At 40.3% G+C, this 22,779-nt stretch overlaps 3 protein-coding genes across 4 annotated transcripts in view; all 3 read left to right on the top strand.

Annotated features, from left to right (window-relative positions):
• Nucleotides 1-22,779, top strand: part of LOC126426649 (putative sodium-dependent multivitamin transporter) — a 504,370-nt gene that overhangs the window by 14,786 nt on the left and 466,805 nt on the right. The gene's annotated exons all lie outside the window — the stretch shown is intronic.
• Nucleotides 1-22,779, top strand: part of LOC126426755 (putative sodium-dependent multivitamin transporter) — a 450,643-nt gene that overhangs the window by 9,763 nt on the left and 418,101 nt on the right. The window lies entirely within an intron of this gene.
• Nucleotides 1,729-22,610, top strand: LOC126426756 (uncharacterized). Of its 2 annotated transcripts, none has more exons than XM_050088745.1 (3): nt 1,729-1,847; nt 12,490-12,668; nt 22,086-22,610. In XM_050088745.1, the coding sequence occupies exons 1-3, from the start codon at nt 1,804-1,806 to the stop codon at nt 22,271-22,273; spliced, it is 411 nt and encodes a 136-aa protein (XP_049944702.1). In that variant the 5' UTR covers nt 1,729-1,803; the 3' UTR covers nt 22,274-22,610. The 2 variants fall into 2 exon arrangements, with proteins under 2 accessions (XP_049944702.1, XP_049944703.1); XM_050088746.1 differs by lacking the exon at nt 1,729-1,847 and adding an exon at nt 11,707-11,825.

Consider the following 22,779-nt stretch of genomic DNA (forward strand, 5'->3'; position numbering starts at 1 on the left):
AGGGTTGTAGCCTATCCCCAATGTTATTCAATCTGTATATTGAGCAAGCAGTAAAGGAAGCAAAAGAAAAATTTGGAGTAGGTATTAAAATCCATGGAGGAGAAACAAAAACTTTGACGTTTGCCGATGACATTGTAACTCTGTCAGAGACAGCAAAGGACCTGGAAGAGCAGCTAAACGGAATGGACAGTGTCTCGAAAGGATGATATAAGATGAAATCAACAAAAGCAAAATGAGGATAATGGAATGTAGTCGAATTAAATTGGGCGATGCTGAGGGAATTATATTAAGAAATGAGACGCTTAAAGTAGTAAATGAGTTTTGCTATTTGGGGAGCAAAATAACTCACAATGGTCAAAGTAGAGAGGATATAAAATGTAGACTGGCAATGGCAAGAAAAGCATTTCTGAAGGAGAGAAATTTGTTAACATTGAGTATAGATTTGTGTCAGGAAGTCGTTTCTGAAAGTATTTGTATGGGGTGTAGAAATGTATGGAAGTGAAATGTGGATGATAAGTAGTCTAGACAAGAAGAGAATAGAAGTTTTCAAAATGTGGTGCTACAGAAGAATGCTCAAGATTAAATGGGTGGATCACATAACTAATGAGGAGGTACTGAACAGAATTGGGGAGAAGAGGAGTTTGTGGCACAACTTGACTAGAAGAAGGGATCAGTTGGTAGGACATGTTCTGAGGCATCAAGGGATCACCAATTTAGTATTGGAGGGCAGTGTGGAGGACAAAAATCGTAGAGGGAGACCAAGAGATGAATACACTAAACGGATTCAGAAGGATGTAGGCTGCAGTAGGTACTGGAAGATGAAGAAGCTTGCACAGGATAGGGTAGCACGGAGAGCTGCATCAAACCCGTCTCTGGACTGAAGACCACAACAACAACATTGGCAGTTATATCGTGATGTCACACGCACCCCTCACTTGGGATCCACATGTTACACTGTGGGGCGGCGGATGTATAAGTTTGTAAAAAGTAATTAATCTATTGCTGTATAAACGCTTGCGTGTTGAATCAGTTCTGGCTTTTGGAATGTTGTTATTGCTGTCTTTTGCCGTTCTCAACACTGGCTCTCTATTTACTCCGTGACCCCCAGAAAGTGATTTAATAAAACTTGGAGCCAGTAAATAGATATCCTAGTGCCCACTTTACCTGAGAATGTTCTTATAGCTGCAGCTTATAGCTCTGAGGAATTAGGAGATTGTCCGGGATTTCTAATCAAAAAACAGTTTTCCAAAATAGTTGAGTATATTCTGAAATTCACTAATAAAAACCACAAGTATCCCTACAACCTAACTAACAGAACAGTTCAGAGTCTAATACGCTGATGCAACTATAAATGTCCGAATCAAATGTTAAAAAGAATGCTCGCCATAATTTGATGAAAATATTTCATCAAACGCCACGCTAAATGTTTGGTAGAATGTCTGTCCCGCGACGGCACGTGAAAATATGACAAAACGCAAACTGAAGCTGGATAATGAAAATCATTCCAGAATTAACACTTCACATAAAATGTTTTCATAGTTCCGCGTATCTCTAGTAACTTAATACGGCACCCGAGGCTGTTTGTAGCAGATACACTGATGCGACGCGACTGCCGACACAGATGGCGTGTCATTCAGCGTCTGGAGAGAACTGGGGCCTTTTTTCCTCGCGCAGTGTTCATATATATAAAGCCGCGGTGCGGACGGCTGAGGGATCGCCTGATCTTTCCGGCTCTCTCGACTAGCCGCTGGGCTAGTAACGCACCACTTCAAGTTACATAATAATTTATAGCTTCTTTGGCTGATGGCCGCGGAAGCTCTTAATTTAAACGTGCATTCAGCACGCAGGTAAGTATTGATAATAAAATTTTGACGTGGCTAAGTTGAATACTTTCGGCGAGAGAATTAATTTAATTGCCCTGCACGCAGCAGATGAGCTCTGAACTGTCCCTTTTGAGATCCGCTATCGCTATAATTTTATAGGTATTAAAAAGAAACTTTACACATTTTCATAATCATAGCGGACCTCCAACCTATTTAAATCTAAACATCCTAGCCTTATTTACTAGCCTACTTAATCTATCTTGCTTCCTTCAGTTTTGAGACGAAAACCAGAAAATCATGAATGTCCACTAAAGTCTTAATTTGTGAAATCCAAAGTACTGTTTTTATTAAATTATTATGAAAGATGAATCTAAATATAAATTTTGAAGTCTCCAGCTCTGTTCTGTTGCGCCAATGATTTTTCCAGAAAAACGTCCAAATCTCGGAAATGGCTGAAGTTATCGAACTAATATTTAACACACATTAATTTAGTATTATATCTGACATGCTAGAAAAGTTTTAGTTCATTTGCTTGATTTTTAAGGTATTGCGCAACATTTATGATGTCAGAGCTAGTTACAGCAGACTGGCTGACACACAATGGAAACTGATGTGAATTTATTACAGCGTGAGTAGGCTGCTTCCCTACATCACCCTCTACTTAAATTTTTTGTTTATGAATGTTAATGAATGAAAAAAAAATTTAATTACAAAAAGGGAAGCAAGAGTACAGTTTAACTCCCTATGAAAACCAAAATTGAAATATAAACCTGTAGAAACATTAAAGAAAACTTATTACCTACATTAATTATTTAAATTGTAGGCATGTTCACTGCCTTTTAAACAATGTCATTACCCAAAATTTTAAGCAAAGTCAACGAAATATTTTGGCATACATATTGCCTTAGACAAACAAACACATAGAAATTGAAAAATTATAAAATCTTAACTACATTAAATACATTTTTACATACACAAATTCAAAGAAAATAACATGATACATAAACAGATGATTATCTCTTAACAGTCTTTTGTAAACCTGAAAGAAAAGTTCACAAATAATTTTTACACACGTGGTTGTAGCCGCTTTGGCTGGCGTCCTACACTTTCATTCACCAGGGTAGAGAAGGGGAAGTTGCTATGGTGTGCGTCCTTCACGTTCTCTCTAAATTACATGGGGGAAAGGGGAGGGGTCACTGTGAGTTGTGTCCAAGTCACTCCACGCTTTCACGCAGCTACCAGGCTGCCATTATCTGGTTTGTCCTGTAGAACAAACAAAAAGAGTGCCTCAGACTCTGTTCACTTAATATGTAAGGGTGGGTCACAAAGAAATGGGGATATATACATTTTATCCTTTAATATGTTGCTGGAACAAAGTTAACAGAATTTTTTTTTTCAATTCTACTCTCGTGGTTACTTAATTGTCATAAAATCGGTAAACAAATGGTTCAAAACGCCATTAGTCACTTTAGAGAAAATTTATGCTCAAGGCATATAATCATAAATCCTATTTAATCTGAATTTATTAGTTCTGGGCCGGAACACTGAACCAATGCTCGGTATATTCCTGACAAATCTGCATCTTATTTACTTAACTGACTCATCTTTGGTTACTTTATTCTTAGAGATAGTATGAGTATGATTAGTGGTTGTTTTCTCAGCTTCTTTGTACATGTGAGTAACCTTTGGTAATAGTACAGTTGTGAGTGTTCAAAACACACTACGTTCAGTTGACTACAAAATCCACTTATTGGTCCTCTGCTGTTGCCAGTTCCACATCTGCAATTAGGTACTTACTTACTTTGAAGTGTATTTATGCGGAGCTAAAGTAATGTTTTACGTCTGTCAGTATGTTATTTGTTTATTTCGCTAGTGTATGTACTTATTTAACACTCACTCCATTAAAATTTGAAGCACAGGATAGCACGTTTATTTCATATTCATAGTGTACTGCAGTTGATTAGTTTGCTCACGCGACAATCCATTTCCACTCGATCGGACGCTGAAACCTCAGGTAGTCTCTCTCGGACCTACCACTAAACTACATCAAATAATTATGGACGAATGTAATGCTAAATTCCTTAAACCTATAGGACACCATGAGCTGCTCTGTCTCATCTAACATAAGGGTACCTATGGTCGCATTCACGCCTCCAACTCATAACCTCAATACGTGTAGGTGTATCCTGTCACACACTACACTAAAGTAATGGCCAGCTCCAACCTTATAAATACTTCCGGGACGTGTCCTTCACGTCTCAACCACAAACACTGCCCAATTCCATCACACTGCTTTTCCCTGCTACACCAGGTGAGTCTAATCTTACAACTTATCTGCATATTTTTCCTAACACTAAGCAATCTCTTTTACTATTTATTAGTTAGCTTTAATGCATACACTAGGTTTCACTACCACTTCAGATCTTGCTTGTACATGAATTCATACATCTTTTTAAGTTACTGTTGGTGGACCATTTCCAGTAAAACAACACTTTGTACTTATTATATTACCAGGGTACTATACATAATTGTTACTTCAATACATTTTATATCTTAATTACGTCATACTTCTCTATTGTTTGTCACTATTAGGTTTGTCACATTAGGTATTTTTCGTCACTAATCGGTAGATAGAATGGTTACATAACTCATGGCTTGATAGCCATGACAGAAAATTTTAATGTCTGGAAAGAAAAGGTCAAAATTTTTGTAGATAGGAAAGATGAAGAATGAGTGAGATCTGAAATGGGAAAGAAGATCTCACACAGCTGGGACTGCACAGCTGCCACACTGTGTAGAGGTCACAGAACAACCTCCTCCCTACAGCATTCATTCACTACCTATAAATTTCTTTAGGTCGATCACGTTCCTGAGACCTAATAGCTTCTTACTTTTTGGGTATTCCAGCCTATATGCATTGGCATGTGGTTTTCCTATTATCCTGAAAGGCCCTTGGTATACAAACATGAATTTCTTGGTTTCTGCATTTACTTTCTTTGATTTTTCTTTGGTTTTGACAAGGACTAATTGACCTATTTCAAAGCTAGTAGGTACAGCTTTTGCGTCATGACGCTTCTTCCTATCCAACGCTCTTTTTCTCATATTAGCCCTAGCCTTTAGTTTCTTCTCGTCTGTGGATATTTGCGTTAGAATAGGGAATTCTACCATATCTGCAATCACATTGTGCGGTTCTTGGCCAAACATCAATTCACAAGGTGCAAAACCAGTTGCATCATGTCTTAGGTTGTTAATTACATTCTCAAAATACTTAATGTGCTCTGCCCAACTTGAGTGTTTCCGAGCACAATAAGTTCTGCAAAGCCTATTCAATTCCCTCATAATACGTTCACTCATATTTCCTTGAGGGAAATACGCAGATATTTTCAGATGTTTCACGCCGGCCTTATCTAGACATTCCTTAAATCTATCAGAAGTAAATTGAGGCCCATTGTCTGACAGCAAATTCTTCGGAACGCCAACGTTCACGAAGAAATCTTTTTCCAACTTTTCAACCAATGTTTTTGCATTTGCTCTTTTAATTGGGTATAGTTTAACATACTTACTGAATCCATCCACCACAACAAAAACATGGGTGCAACCACCTCTCGAAACAGGAAGAGGGCCAAACAAATCACAAGCCAGTAATTCTAGGGTTTCAGTTGGCTCTACTGAATGCATATCTCCTTGTATTCTGGTGTTGGCAGCACGGACTTTCTGGCACACTACACACGATGCTAGACGCTTGGCCACACGGCGGTACATGTTGTCAAACACAACCTTCTCTTGTAATTTTGCAATGCACTTCTTTGCACCGTAGTGCCCATACCTCAGGTGTACATAGTCGATTAGTAAGTCTACATGTTGTGAGGGAAAGCACAGCTTCCACTCAGAAACACCTACCTTTTTCCTTCTAAACAGAATACCTTTATGCAGACAATAGTATTGTGAAACCTTAGGATAGTTCGCATTTCCTAAATAGCTCTTCACTAATTTCAATTGGTCATCTGCATTCTGCTCACGTCTCAAGTTCTTAATCACTCTCTTTAATGCACTTTCTTCCTTTACTTCGTGCAATGCAAACATTCGAATTTCATTTGGGTCTGTTGCTGCAATTCCCGCGTCATCACAGAGTTCCGCACTTCTAGATAACCCATCAGCTACCAGATTGTCTTTCCCTTGAATATACCTAACCTCAAGGTCAAACTGCTGGAGATACAAAGACCATCTTACCAAACGAGAATTCCTCAACTTACAGGTCTTTAAAAAGGTCAATGCCTTATGGTCACTGTAAACAATTATCTTGTGACCTAATAAATACTGCTCAAACTTCTGTACCCCAAATACAATTGCTAATGCTTCCAATTCTGAGATGCCATAATTTCTCTCTGCTGCCTGTAAAGATCGACTTGCGAAAGCTATAGTCTTGTGCACTTCTTGTTCGTTCTCTATTTCTATTTGGAATATCTCCACAGCTATACCATAGCCACTAGCATCAACAGACATACAGAATGGTTTTTCAAAGTCAGGATGATGCAAAATTGGACTATTAATTAAAGATTGTTTAAGTACCTCAAACGCCTGTTGACATTCTGCTGTCCAAACCCAAGGGGTATTCTTTTTCAGCAGGAGGTGAAGACAGGGAGCATTAAAAGCCTGATCACTAACAAAACGTCTATAGAAGCCGAAAAGACCGAACATTGATCTCAATTGCTTCTTGTTTCTGGGAGCCTCAAATTTTTCAATGACTGCTAGCTTGCCTGGGTCAGGCAGAATACCTTTTCCACTTATTCTATATCCCAAGAAACCTATTTCTTCTTTAACGCACTCTGTCTTTTCAATCTTTAGTTTCATGCCACCTCTCTCAATAGCCTCTAACACTTTCCCTAATAAAGCTATGTGTTCTTCCCAGGTAGGAGTTGCTATTAATAGATCATCTACGTAAACTGTTATTTTATTGCTTAAAGCTGGTCCTAAAACATGGCACATCACACGTACGAAGGCACAAACAGAGATATTAAGTCCGAAAGGTACCACACGGTATTGGTAACAAACTCCTTCGTACAAGAAAGCTGTGTACTTCCTTGAATTTTCCGCCAGTGGCAAATTCCAATACCCACACGTGATGTCCATGGACGTTAAGAATTTTACTCCCCGGAATTTTTGCAGTAACTCGTCCATGTTCTGCGGTCTATCACTTTCCCTAACCACTAGTTCATTCAACCAACGAGCGTCTAAGACCAATCTGACACTCCCGTCTCTTTTTGGTACAACAACAAGAGGATTATTGTACTCACTGACCGCTTTTTCAATCACACCCCACTCTAGCATTCTCTGTATCTCCTTCCGAACTGCCTCCTTCCTAGCTATATGTATTTGGTATGGCTTCCTGAAGAACACTTGGCCGGGTTTCACTTGTAATTGACATTCATAACCCTTGACTATGCCAGGTCGATCCGAAAATACCTTATGATGCCTTTTTAGAACCTGTCTCAGTTCTTCCTTTTGATTGTCTGAAATCCTATCGATTTCCTGCAATTTAGCTTCTATTTTGTCTAAAATAATTGCTTCTTCTTCCTCTTCTGTGTTCAGCTTATTGTCATTACGATTAACACCTTCGTCCCAATATCTCCTGTTTTTCAGAACTCGTATAGGCAGCTCCCAAGTTTCATGATCAGTTACTACATGTTTATCACTAAAAGGGACTGTAATTACTCCGGTTATTGGCAAGACCATTTTTAACTGGCTTCTTTCAAAATCAACAACACTCTGATATTTTGACAAGAAATCTATGCCAATTAAAACCTCAATACTGAGATTGTTTACAATTAAACATGGATGATCAATTAAATTACCATTAATGTTAAAGGGTAGTAAAGCTTCTTGCTTTACCGTTTTTGACACCTTGCCAGTAGCACCAATTATTCTTAGTCCTGATACCCTCATTACAGTAAGCTTGTCTTTACCAGGTAATGCATCAAAGAAGGACTGCGATATTGCACTCACCTCACTTCCACTGTCTAAGAGACAACGTACATTGATACCCAACATATTCACTATTATTATAGGGTGGCTTATTCTAGGTTGTACAGGTGGTTCCTTAGATTCATCTAATAGTTCCTTTTGGATTTGTCTCCAACTAAAGTGATCAACATCTGTCTTCATTACATTTAGGTCACAGTGTGTAGGGGTTTCCTGAATTACATTTTCAGCTGCCTTTTCCAGTCGGTCTATTAATTTCAAATCGAAACACCGCACGACTTCATTACACTTAGTTTGCTGAACATGACCCAAATCACTGTAGTCTGAGCGATTCTGCGCCTCCAGACCGGGCATAACATTAGTTACAGCTAAACCACTTTCACCATTATCGTCAGTTTCCTTCTCAAGTGACAACTGGTCACAGCTACTGGGTTCATCGACCCCAAACAGCCTACCCTCTACATTCCCACTTATCTCCTGTCCTAAATCTATTAGTACATTATCAACATCCTGCACAGGCACTTTAGATAAGAGCACATCGTCCTCATCGTAAATATAAGCATGAATTTCTTCTGCTTCTTCACCTGACAATTTAGTATTTTGTAGCTCATCCCTACTGTTACACAGTTGCGCCTTCTCTTTCTCTTCCCACTTAGAAAGCGTCTCTAACACGGTATCTATCAAATACTGTGAGTGATCTAATATTTCTGTTGTATCCTTAGGTGCTACCAACATTTCATCCATCTGTTCAGTTTGAGTATTCTGATCTGTCTTACCAATTCCCTTAACTACTGGCTTAGGAAAAGTAACCGCCTGGTGAGCGCCAGTGTCCTCATAGACGGGAACTAGTTTTCCTGCCTAGGTCTACTACTGTTTCCTTTATTTTCATTATAGTTAGCTGGCATAGCCTTACTTTCCGTGCTGTTGTTTACATGCATATTTCTGTTTGGAACAAAATTATTATCCCTTGGACGCCATTGTTGGTTCTGATAATTGTTTCCCCAATTCCTATCTCTCTTAGGATGACGAACACCTACTGTTCTGATGTTTACATTGCCATTTTGCTCGTTCCTAAAATTACTACTATTATTGTTATTGACATTTCTGTTATTACGTGCTTGCTCCTCATTGGCAGCAACACGTTCTACACGTTCCAAATACTCAATGAAACGATCCAGATTGTCTCTAGGGGCTGATATAATTCTAGTTTGCCAGTACCATGGCAGTTTAGCTTCCAGACCTAGTATAATCATTTCTGGTTTTAGCTTTTCCGCCAAATGTGACAAACGTGAAATCCATGACCTAGCAAACTCTTTAATAGATTCCTTGCCTGCATTGAAGCGTTTTCCACTCCAAAATTCTCTCAACACTTCATTTTGCTTATTGCTAGACCAATATTCATTAATAAAAGCTGTTTTAAATTCCGCTAATGTTTTACATTTCAACATAACATCAGCTGACCAACGCATGGCGTCACCTGCTAAATGGCTTCTAATAAATGATATTTTCTCTCGCTCAGACCAAGTTGGTGGAATCACATCTTCAAAATCGTTCCAGAAATCTAGCGGGTGGATATTTTTATCTGGATCGAACCGCAAAAACTGCCGACACCCGATAAAAGCGGCGTTTGCAGCTACAACTTGTTGTATGTTACCATTACCAGAAGTTACTGAAGCTACTTTACTCTCAATGTTAGCAATGTTAGTACTGATATTTTCTACTTTCATTTCAACATTATCTACTCTTTGCACAATATGAGTAGTGTCAGTTTTGATTGCTTCTACTTCTGCTTGACATATGTTTACTTTTATATTAACATCTTTAAATCTATCTGAGCACAGTTCAGACTCCGCCTCGATCTTTTCTGTTAACTTGTGCTCCAGCTTCGCATCTTCCATTTGGAAGTCTTTGCGAACCTCAGCGACTTCGGATTTTATTGTCTTATACATTTCAGAAAATTGTTGAGCAACCTTTTTCTTAATATCCTCATGATTGCAATCAATTTTATAATTCAAACTGTCTAGATCTTCTTTCAACTTATTGCAACCAGCCTTGAAAGTATCGTCCATTACCTCCAATCGTTTATTAAAATTTGTTTGGCTGGCCACAATCTCAGACTTTAATTCAGCATTACTGTTTTTGACCTCAGTTATTTCAAACTTTAACTCAGCATTCATTCTAGCATTACTGGCTGACATTTCAGCATTACTGCTTTTGACCTCAGTTATTTCAGACTTTAATTCAGCATTGCTGGCAGCTATTGCTTGTAATATAACATTTAAATCAACAGCCCCAGCATCTTTGGGTTGCTCACGAGCTGGCTTTTTATCACACCCAGGTGACGAAAAACTAGCTCCAATACCAGAATCATCAAAACTACATGAAACTTCTGATTGATTAGTCATATCTAACTTCTCCTTCTTAAACTCTACCATCTCTGATGACTGTTTCATTTTTAATTCATCAGAGAAACTATCATCCAATAAATTTACAATTTCTACTTTCCGCTTTACTACCGGGGTCTCTATTATTGAATCATTGCCCCTTCCCACACTACTGTCAGGAGACAATACTTCATATTTCACCTTAACATTACTACTTTCAAGCATATTTACACTTGAACCGTTGTCTGTATTTACAGTTCCCTCAACAGACATAGGTTCTGATTTAAGTTTAACCTCAGTTTCTTTTGGCGGTTCCATCGCCGACAGTCTTTTGGTACAGGTTAGTAAAATTTTTAACAGCTTTTCACTTAACTTAGTTCCTTCTGCACGACGTATAGCGTTGCCGGCGCGGCGTACCAGGATTCCTGATGCGACGTGGCACGTTGAACTGCAGACGGCTCTCCGACGGCTGTTGTGTGTTTGCGTGGCCCGCAATTGCAGGCTCTGCGCCGGCTGCTCCAGCGGACGACTGCGGTGAGGCGAGACTGGCTTTTCGCGATGCCGGCAGCACCGCTAGACTCAGTGCCAGCTCCGTCAATCCAGATGTGTTGTTAATCCAATTGCGTCGTCCACATGCACACGTAACACATTCACTGTTTTATGCTCAGTTGCGTGTCGCATTTCACTCGCGAATCCGAATAGTTAAAATCACTTTCACTTAGTTGATTTCCCGGCCGATGCACCATATGTGGGGCGGCGGATGTATAAGTTTGTAAAAAGTAATTAATCTATTGCTGTATAAACGCTTGCGTGTTGAATCAGTTCTGGCTTTTGGAATGTTGTTATTGCTGTCTTTTGCCGTTCTCAACACTGGCTCTCTATTTACTCCGTGACCCCCAGAAAGTGATTTAATAAAACTTGGAGCCAGTAAATAGATATCCTAGTGCCCACTTTACCTGAGAATGTTCTTATAGCTGCAGCTTATAGCTCTGAGGAATTAGGAGATTGTCCGGGATTTCTAATCAAAAAACAGTTTTCCAAAATAGTTGAGTATATTCTGAAATTCACTAATAAAAACCACAAGTATCCCTACAACCTAACTAACAGAACAGTTCAGAGTCTAATACGCTGATGCAACTATAAATGTCCGAATCAAATGTTAAAAAGAATGCTCGCCATAATTTGATGAAAATATTTCATCAAACGCCACGCTAAATGTTTGGTAGAATGTCTGTCCCGCGACGGCACGTGAAAATACGACAAAACGCAAACTGAAGCTAGATAATGAAAATCATTCCCGAATTAACACTTCACATAAAATGTTCTCATGGTTCCGCGTATCTCTAGTAACTTAATACGGCACCCGAGGCTGTTTGTAGCAGATACACTGATGCGACGCGACTGCCGACACAGATGGCGTGTCATTCAGCGTCTGGAGAGAACTGGGGCCTTCCTTCCTCGCGCAGTGTTCTTATATATAAAGCCGCGGTGCGGACGGCTGAGGGATCGCCTGATCTTTCCGGCTCTCTCGACTAGCCGCTGGGCTAGTAACGCACCACTTCAAGTTACATAATAATTTATAGCTTCTTTGGCTGATGGCCGCGGAAGCTCTTAATTTAAACGTGCATTCAGCACGCAGGTAAGTATTGATAATAAAATTTTGACGTGGCTAAGTTGAATACTTTCGGCGAGAGAATTAATTTAATTGCCCTGCACGCAGCAGATGAGCTCTGAACTGTCCCTTTTGAGATCCGCTATCGCTATAATTTTATAGGTATTAAAAAGAAACTTTACACATTTTCATAATCATAGCGGACCTCCAACCTATTTAAATCTAAACATCCTAGCCTTATTTACTAGCCTACTTAATCTATCTTGCTTCCTTCAGTTTTGAGACGAAAACCAGAAAATCATGAATTTCCACTAAAGTCTTAATTTGTGAAATCCAAAGTACTGTTTTTATTAAATTATTATGAAAGATGAATCTAAATATAAATTTTGAAGTCTCTAGCTCTGTTCTGTTGCGCCAATGATTTTTCCAGAAAAACGTCCAAATCTCGGAAATGGCTGAAGTTATCGAACTAATATTTAACACACATTAATTTAGTATTATATCTGACATGCTAGAAAAGTTTTAGTTCATTTGCTTGATTTTTAAGGTATTGCGCAACATTTATGACGTCAGAGCTAGTTACAGCAGACTGGCTGACACACAATGGAAACTGATGTGAATTTATTACAGCGTGAGTAGGCTGCTTCCCTACAACACGTATGTACCATATGTATTATCCCCCACATTGCAGCGAGTACTTCTACCTGCACTGCGTGTCGTACCTGTGGGTCGTCGTGCTGGGATTCCTGCTGACACTCATCGTGGGTGGCGGGTGTCGCCTGCGAGGGGGACCGCAGCATGCCGCCGCCAGACCCCGACCTCTTCGTGCCGCCAGTCCGGTGGGCACTGCTCGCGAGGAGAGGGCGCAGGGTGAGTGGCAGTGGTAACAGTGGCAGCACTGTCTCCAGCTGAGCGATGTCCTGACAAGTGATTAGGCAGTCAATTTCAAATATAATCTGTTTGGAGACACATCTACTGTTGAATGAAAAGCTGTTTTAGTGGTGGAGTTAATTATGAAGTGTTTCTGAAATAAACCTCTTTCACTTGTATATGAACTATTATGGGAACACAAAAACTTTCGTGATTTCAAATCACATCTTCAGGTGTACAAGATAGGAAATGTACAATGAACATTATGATAAACAGATAGCTATCATGATGATCACCCCTTCCCTGACACCCTTAGTAAGGCCAACAACTTTGCCTCCTACCTCTCCGATGTATTTTCCGTCCCCGATGATCCCCAGTTCGATTACTCCCTTTTCCCGGATATCCGCGATCGAACTGACACCTCTGTCCCTCCCCTCACTCCTGGTTTCCAGTACTTGGACAACATTGCACACCCGGAACTCAATTCCCCTATCACTACACAGGATCTCATTGCTACACTCCGCACCAAACTCTACACCGCTCATGGTCACGATCGTGTCACCTACCGTCACCTTCGTGAAGCTCCTGTCTCTTTCCTCTCCACCCTGGCTAGGCTCTACAATGTAGTCCTGTCCACCGGTTACTACCCCAACCTGTGGAAAACCTCCCGTATCCTCTTGTTCCTTAAACCTGGCAAACCGCCGTCCGCCGTCTCCTCCTACCGTCCCATCAGTCTTACCTCGGTCTTCAGCAAGGTCCTGGAATCTATCCTCACCCGCCGCATCCACCAGCATCTCCGACAGCACCGCCTCCTTCCAGTTACCCAGTGTGGCTTTCGGCCATCCTTCTCTTCCGACGACCTTCTCCTCCACCTCACTCATCTCCTTTCCGACCAGCTTAATTCCCGTCGCTCCACAATCTTCCTCTCCCTGGACCTTGAACGTGCTTATGACCGCATATGGCATTCCGGTCTCCTCTTCAAGCTCCAATCCTTCGCCCTTCCAATTAACTACGTCCGTCTGATCGGCTCCTTTCTCTCCCGCCGTCCTTCCTATGACACCATCCATAACACAGATTCCTACACCTTTTTCCCCTCCGCCAGTGTGCCCCAAGGCTCCGTCCTCTCCCCCCTTCTGTACCGTTTGTACATGGCGGACATGCCGCCGCCGTCACCCCCCGTCCACCTTCTCCAGTTTGCCAATGACACCGCCTTCCTAGCCCTTGCCCCCACCCTGCAGCGCTCCCAACACCTTCTCCAATCCCATCTTGACCAGTTCACCGCTTGGTGCAACCAGTGGTTGCTCAAGGTCAATCCCTCCAAAACCCAGGCGATCATTGTAGGCAAAACCACCCCTTCCTTCCGCCTCCTTGATTTCTATCTCACCATCTATGGCCGTCCTATCGCCCTCACTCCCAACCTTAAGTACCTTGGCGTCACCCTCGACTGTCGCCTCTCCTGGACTCCCCACCTCCGGACAATCCAAGCCAAGGCAAGGTCCCGACTCAGTATCCTCAAGCTCCTCTCTGGCCGTACGTGGGGTCTGGACCCCTCCACCATCCCCCACACCTATAAATCCCTCATCCGCCCTATCCTTTCTTATACCCATCCGGCTTGGATCTCCGCCCCCCCTACAATTATAAATCCCTCCAAATCCTTGAACGCCATGCTCTCCGCCTCGCCTATTGCATCCGTCTCCCCTCCCCCACGCGGATCCTGTACGATCTCATCCCCTTCCCCCACCTCCTCCTTTTCCTTGAAAGGATACGGATCCTGTACACCTCCCGTAAACTCGATCCTCCTCACCCGTCTCCCCAGTCCTCTCCCACCCCCGCCCGCTGCCGCGCCTGTATTCCCACGCACCCACCCGGTCTCCATCTCTCCACCCTCCTTACCCTCTCCCAAGGTGGCTTCCGCCAGCTCCCCCTCCCTGATGCTGTCCTCCTCCCCTCCATCTACCCCTCCTACCAACTGTGATCCTCCCTCCCTCTTCCTGTATCTGTTCCTTTGGGCACCCTCCATCTCTCCTCCCCTTCTCCCCACTCCTCCCCCGGGCCTCCCCTCCCCTGTCCATCTGCTCCTCCTCCCATCTCCTCAGCCATTGGCATCAATGTTCTCCCCTCTCCACCCTCTCCACCCGCCCTCACCCTTCTTCCCCTCTTGGCAGGTCCCCGGACTCGCACACGCTACGTGGACTTTCGCGTGCCGGAGATCATCGCCATCAGTGTCTCACGTGTGTGACGTTGTTTTGTGTTTTTAGTGTCCACCGTCACGCTTCTACGTTCACTTGTGCCGTCGGATTCATCAGTGTTACGTGCGCCGTGTCAACGTGTTTTCAGTGTCGTTATCGTCGAGTGTGAACGGCTCCGTGTTTTTGTGTATCTGTGACCACTATTTTTTGCCCGTCACTCTTTTCATTTTAATTCTCTGTTCTTGTACTGTTATTGACACCACTATGGCTAAAGAGCAGCGTCGCATGCTGCTGCCAACCTACCTGATTGTTCAGGTGTTAAAATAACAATAAAGAGAAAAAAAAGATAGCTATCCTAATAACCTATGCTGATGACAACCAATATGAAATACACATCAGTGAAATGTTTAAACCCTGATACAAAAAGGAATGGGAGTCGACAACTCAAAGTAAAGTACTGTTACCCACAACAAGCTGGATGTTGTAATTCAAATTAACAGGTTGAAAACTGAAATATTAAATGTGCACCTACCTACAGTTAAAAGAGCAAAATAACAAAACAAGAAAAGTAAAAGCCCCAGCTAGATACATTGAGCGCCCCTGGTTATGAATCCTCACTTCATACTGGGAAGCTGCAGACAGCAATGCTTCAGCCTGCTCAGTGTGCCAGTGTGTTCATGTGTATTATGGAGGGAACTACCATCACCGTGTATATAGCAGGGAAAGCCACAAACATTTTTATTCAATCTAAATATCTTGGGAATGTTTGAGGCCTCTGTTACACAGCATAATCATATAAATTTGTGGATGTCAGAGCAATATATTTTCTAAAGCAAGCAGCAGATTTCCAACTTTAATAGACAGTTATCCAGTGAAGAATCACAATACTACAACGTAAAAGTCCATGCAAGAAAAATATCAGAGCTATAGGATCTCATGCAAGACCTCATGGAAGAATTACAAAATGTGTGAAAATAAATATATTTACTCTTATATAAATGGTATGCAAATAAATGAATACTTGCTTTCCAATTAGTAATCAATCACACCACTTAATACCTCAATATTATGAACATTTGTTGGCTGCTTTCATAGAAGGAGTAATAACTCCATACACCAAAATTCCAGATTTTATTTCTCAAGTTATTACTCTTTCCATTCACTGCAGTATTTTCAAAAATGACAGTCCTGTGATGCAACTTCCTTGGGGGTGACAATCTCCCATCCCCATGCATCAGTAATTACATAAAGATATGCATTGGACAAACCAGTAATATCACTTTTTATCCACTGAAATAACGCCTTTCCAGCATTTCCATAGTTTTGATATAAGCACGCTGTAGGAATGTCATTTTTAAAATGGATTATTTCTCTGTGTGTAACAATCTCCCTTACCTCACAAAAAAGACTTTGCATTTCAGACATAACACAGACAGAATTGTATGAGGTAATGGAGCAGGATGAAATGTAAATATGTGGTACAGTGGGCTGTGTCTTCTGCTGTGCACTTCATAATGAACTTCAGAATTAACTGAAATGTGTAATAAGTGTAATCACTAGAGATGAAATCAGTGAAGATAGGAGGGAGGTCTCGAAAGTTCTCTGCCTCATATTGAAAAACGTGCATTTATGTTTGCAGAATGTTTTTCATCATAATCTTCTTTAACATTAACATATTTCATCCAGTGAAATTTCATCTTTGTAGTGTACCATTGGAAGGATTCTCTTCCACATCTGGAGTTGCTTCTGTGTTAGGTGAAAAATGCTGATGAACAAGTGTAACTTTGAATTTTAAGAAGAAATGCAAGTCTGAGTGAAACATGCTAGGGGAATAGGCTGAACTTTCATCCAACACTTCACAGTGCATATCTAAAAGTAAATTATGTCAAGGTTGTCTATTTACTGCCATTAGGGAAACTCCATGATATACAGTCACTGCAAAGAAACTTCTGAACAAACAAAGATTACTGCATAATAGGTGTAAAACAAATAGTAGGGCTATAGATAGATGCATAATGAAATGCATTTGGCTGTCAAGTTATCAATTAGTGATGCCTTCAATGACTACCATAGCAGAATATTGTGAAAATGACATTTTACAAAAACCAAAGAAATTCTGTTCCTGTGTAAAGGCTGTTGATGCACAAAGTTAGCGTCCAGCCCTAGCGAATGAGACAGGAACTTAAATTGAGGGTAGCAGAGCAAAAGCTGAAATGCGTAACTACAGTTTCAAATTTCCTTTGCAAAGTAAGACCCAGGAGAATTGCTCCAATTTAGTCCTTGTACCACTGAAAAGATGAATGAAAGAAGTATTGGTGCCAGTGGCGTTAAGAAATGGCTGAGATTGTTAAAGCTGATCAAAGCTCCAGGCCCGATGGAATCCCTGTCAGATTCTATACTGAATTTGTGGCTGAGTGAGCCCATCTTCTAAGTATAATCTATTGTAGATCCCTGAAACGAAAAACTGTGTCCAGTTCTTGGAAAAAGGTATAGGTCACACCTATCTACAAGATAGGTAGTAGAAGTGATCCACAAAAATGTCATCTAATATCCTTAACATCAATATGTTGTAGAATCTTAGAACATATTCTGAGCTCAAACAAAATGATGTACATTTAATAGAATGACCTCCTCAATGCCAGACAGCAGGGCTTTCAAACCAAACTTTCACTTTTCTCACATGACATATTGAAAGCTTTGGATCAAGGAAACCAGGTGGAAGTGATGTTTCTTGATTTCTGAAAAGCATTTGACTTAGTACTGCAGCTTTGCTTATTGTCAAAAGTATGATCGTATGAGGTATCAAGTGAAATTTGTGACTGGATTGAGGACGTTTTGGTAAGAAGGACACAGCATGCTATCTTGGATGGGGAGTCGTTGTCAGATGCAGAAGTAATTTTGGCTGTGCCCCAAGGAAGTGTGTTGGGACCCTCGCTGTTCTTGTTGTATGTTAATGACCTTGCAGACAATATTAATAGTAAAATCAGGATTTTTGCAGATTTATTTATTTATCATCATCCCAATGATCACATTTGTGATGTAGGATTTGTCAGGGGACATTTTAACAACTATATAATATCTTTACAAAATTTGTATCTGTGCTGAATTCATATTAATCTATCTTATGTTTAATACGATGTACAACTAATAAGTGTTTTTATAACATAATTTATTATGCACTGATGTAATTTCATTTGTCACATTATCTTAAACATATATTTTATACAGTTGCGCAGAGATATTCACTTATGCTGTAATAGCATTTGTCAAGCATGTGGTTCTTTAGAACAGTTTTAAATTTATCCTCATTTTCCAGCTCTTTGATATGTTTTGGTAGTGCATTAAAAAGTTTGATGCCTTGATTACATACATGTTTCTGGCTTCAGGTCCTTGTTACAGCTTGTATGTGGACATCTTTACATTGCCGTGTATCGTAATTATGGAAGTCTTTATTGGTTTTCATTTTGTCCTGATTTCTTTTGATCACCAACAGACATTTCAGAATGTATAATGATGGAATTGTTAAAACTATGCAGTTATCTGTAATGAAGTACTATCTGAAACATAGTGGGATAAATATTCAGTTAGATCTTAATAAGATTTCAGTGTGATGCAGAGATTGGCAATTTTCTCTACATGTTCAAAAATGTAAAATTTTGCACTCGACATAATGAAAAAACTCATTACCCTATTACTATAATATCAATGAGCCACAGTTCAGATTGGCCAGCTCATACAAATACCTGGTTGTAACGATTTGTAGGGATATGTAATGGAATATTCATACAGGCTCATTTGTGGGTAAAGCAGCTGTTAGACTTTGATTCATTGGTAGAATACTGTTGAAATGGATTCAGTCTACACAGGAGATTGCTTACAAATCACTTGTGTGGCTGGTTCAAGAATATTGCTCAAGTGTGGGACCCATACCAGACAGGACTAACAGGAGATATTGAACGTACATTCTGACAGCTATTGAACTATATGAAATAAAATCATCGGAACTTCTGAACGGCTTGCGTTAGGATGTTCAAATTACATGGTTGGCTGCAGGGCAGGATGGGAATTAGTATGTGGGTACACACAGGTCTTTCACCATTTGCGCATGAAAATGTCACAGTACAGCGTGCCTGAGTGTATAGCACTTGTAAAGGCCTACCATACGAGCAATAACACCCCAACTGTGCTCCGAAGGAAATTTGCAACGAGTTCAAGCTGAAGACAACTAGTCCAAGTGTGCTAACAATCAAGAATTTGATTCGCAAGTTTGAGAGAATGGGTTTTGTCATGAGGACAGTGTCGGCAATATCGGTCATCGAAAAAGGCTGAAAACATCGAGGATCCGTGTGCTGTGTTTCAAACCGGCCACAGGAAATTGATCTGATGAGCTGCACAACAGGTGGGAACCAACCGGAGATACTGCGACAAATTGTTGTTGAAACATGCGTCTCTTCCCATACAAAATTCAAACCCATATGCCGTTAAGCCCCAAGGGTATGGAACAGTGGTTGTGTTTCATCAGCAGTATTGTCCACAGAACTGACAAACAGGACTTTGATCTGATTATTGTTCGGTTTAATGGAAAAGTGCATTTTCATTTAGATGAGTCCGTCAATAAGCAAAATTGGTGCATTTGGGGGGACTGAGAATCTGCATTTCATTATCGAGAAGTCTCTTCACCTTCAATGGGTGTCTGTGTGGTGTGCAATGCCCAGTCATGGAACAATCGGTGCCATATCTCTTGCTGGCACAGTAACTACCTAACAGTATGTGAAAGTTTTGCAGGACCATTTTGTCCCCATTATTTAAAGTGTCCCTTATTTCGACAATAAGTGGTTCATGCAAGACACAACTTAACCCCACAGAAGCAGGAGTGTGTTTAATGCCCTGGAGGAGCACTTTGGGGACCCCATTCTGGCTCTGGAGTACCCAGAGGCCACTGGCACAGGCCACATTCCCCTCATCCAGATTCTCTGGATCTGAAAACATTTGACTGCTTTTTGTGGGGCTATATTAAAGACAAGGTGTACACAATAGCCCCAAAACCATTGCCGAGCTGGAAAATGCCATTTCGGAGGTCATCAACAGCATCATTGTTCAGACAATTCAACAAGTCATGTACAATTTCACTATTCATCTGTGCCACATCATTGCCAATGTTGGCAGATATATCAAACGTGTCATAACCTAAATCCATATATCTGTAGTGACATTTACATGTTGAATAAAGTGTATGCATGCCGTAGTTTGTAACTAATTTACCTTTTTTTTCATATAGTTCAATAGTTGTCACCCTGTATACAGAGCAGGGCAGCACAAATAATCACAGGTTTGTTTAATCCGTGGAAGACTGTCAGAGAGATACTGAAGGACCTGAACTGGAAGACTATCAAAGATAGATGTAAAATATCCCCAGAATGTCTACTGACAGAGTTTCAAGATGCAGCTTTAAATGATTACTCTAGGGATATACTACAATCCCAAATGTATAACTCACACAGGGACTGTGAGGATAAGATTAGAATAATTACTGCATGCACAGAGGCATTCAATCATTCTTCCCGCACTCCATACATGAGCGGAACAGGAAGAAAGCCTAATAACTGGTACAATGTTATGTATCCTCTGCCACGCACCTCACAGTGGATTGCAGAATATGGATGTAGATGTAGATATGAATTTCAATTATGTATGACTCAATATAGTGTAAATAGTATAAAATATGCAACATATCTTCTCATTGTAGAAGAGACTGTGATTACGTTATCAGCCTTATTTCTGCAGCAAAGCTCTACAATCCTTCCCCCTGCCTGCAAATACTCTCCTCCAACAATTCATTGCTGCCTCAGGATTAAGTCCTCTCAATCAAACTACTCTTTCTGTCAAGTTGTGCAATAAATTTCTTTTTTTTTCCATAATTTGGTTCTGTACCTCCACGTTAGTCTACCCATCTAATCTTCAGAATTCTCCCATAGCACCATGTTTCTTCGCAGAAATCCATATTGTTGACATTTGACTTCTATACGGAGCTGCACTTAAGAAAGATACTTTCAGATGAGACCCCTTAACACTTAAATTTGTGTTTGATGTTAATAAATTTCTTTTTTTGTGAATAATTACCTTCCTATTTGCATTTTACATCCTCTCTATGTAGGTCATTGTCATTTATTTTGCTGTCCATATAGCAAAACTCATCTGTAGCTTTCAGTGTCTCATTTCCTAATAAAATATCCCTGCCCCCTCCTTATTTTATTAGGCTACATTCCACTAGCCTTGCTTTACTTTTATTGGTGTTCACCTTGTAACCTCTTCTGAAGGCATTATCCATTCCATTCGACTGATTCCCCTAGTCCTTTGCAGTCTCTGCTACAATTATGATGTTATCAATAAACTTCAGTTTTTTGTCTGCTACCTAAATTTTAATTCCCTGTCCAAAATTGTCTGTTTTCCTTTTCTATTGCTAAATGTGCAAACTGAGTAACTTAGGATATAGGCTAAAACCTGGTCTCATTCCTTTTGTGTCCTTCAGTTCTTCTCTCTGCAGTCTGGTTTGCTACAACCCTGACTCTTTCTTCTCATGCTTTTTAATTCCTATACCTGTACTCTGGTTTCTTTACAGACTGTAAGCTTGTGCACCCTGAATTTTATTCCTGCTATCTTAGCAACTTCAAAGAGGAGATTCTCCTCTGATTTGGCTTGTATGATTCTTTCCATTCTTCTATAAATAATTTGCTAGAAGTTTGCAGTCATGAATTATTAAACTTATGGTTCAGTATTATCACACCTGTCATTTGCCTTCACACCTGTCACTTGCCTTTTTTGAAATAGCAGTTATAAAATTTTTCTTGATGTTTGTGGGTATTTCACCTGTAACACATGTCTTGAACACCAGGCAGCATAGTTTTGTCATGGCTGACTCTTCCAAGGAGCTCAGTATTTCTGGGGGAATTTCATCTATTTCCAAGTGCCTTGTTTTCGCTTACATCTTTCAATGTTCTGTCCGACTCTTCTCACAATGTCATATCTCCCATATCATGTTCATCTACCGCCTCTGTATATATCCTTCCACATTTCAGCCTTCCTTTCTTTGCTAAATATGAGTTTGCCCTCTGAGCTTTTCCAAAGGTTTCTTTAATTTCCCTTTACACAGCATGTATGTTTCCCACAACCACGTAAACTGAATGTCCAGTGTGTGTGACTGTTTGTTTTCCCTGTTATTGTGTTGCAGGTGCTGATTTGTGGGTTCCCAGCCTGAGACATTCCAGCCTTCTCTACAGAGGCTGCAACAACTTGGTCTATTTATTTTCTAGTTTTGTAAAAAAGGAAAAAATTATAAACACTCAGTATTGCTCGGTTTGCAATAGCTGTGCTTTTTATTCTCAGTTCTCTTCTGTTCAGCTGAATTGCTGCAAATAATGAAGCGCTCCAACTGAAGTTAACTGGTATTGCAATACTGCGCAGTGTAGAAACTTTCACAAATGTAACATTTCAGTGGCCTTATTAAATATGGGCAATTGCTTACCTGGTAAACTGTGAGCAAAAGTATGACAATAATTATTACAATATTGGAAAAAGTTCTGACCAGGAAATCAATAATCGTGTGATGAAGAACAATACTACAGGACGGTGGAGGCATTGGATGGTGTAAAGATGGCTGAATAATATTGTTGAATGGCATAGAAAAGATGCCTCCAAAATAAAACTAGTTGCCTATAAAAGGTCACAGTTACAAACCAATCACAAAATTTGCACCTGTACATTTTCCATCATATTTGCTGCACTGTAATTATTTTTCTAGAGCACATTACACTTTAGAAGAATCTGTCTTGCCAAAGTAAATTTTTTTAAGGTTAAAACCATTTTGCCATTTCAGCTTTAAAATTTTTTTAAATATGAATGTTTCTGTATTTCATCATTCACTC

This window comes from Schistocerca serialis, chromosome 11 (assembly GCF_023864345.2).
Source record: "Schistocerca serialis cubense isolate TAMUIC-IGC-003099 chromosome 11, iqSchSeri2.2, whole genome shotgun sequence".
NCBI classification, from domain to species: Eukaryota; Metazoa; Arthropoda; class Insecta; order Orthoptera; family Acrididae; genus Schistocerca; species Schistocerca serialis.

Bases quoted from the DNA above. Each gene is read 5' to 3' on its own strand.
- LOC126426756 (XM_050088745.1), top strand. From the start codon at position 1,804: ATGGCCGCGGAAGCTCTTAATTTAAACGTGCATTCAGCACGCAG. The intron at 1,848-12,489 runs GTAAGTATTGAT...CCCACATTGCAG, and splicing joins AACGTGCATTCAGCACGCAG to CGAGTACTTCTACCTGCACT. The intron at 12,669-22,085 runs GTGAGTGGCAGT...ATTGTGTTGCAG, and splicing joins TCGCGAGGAGAGGGCGCAGG to GTGCTGATTTGTGGGTTCCC.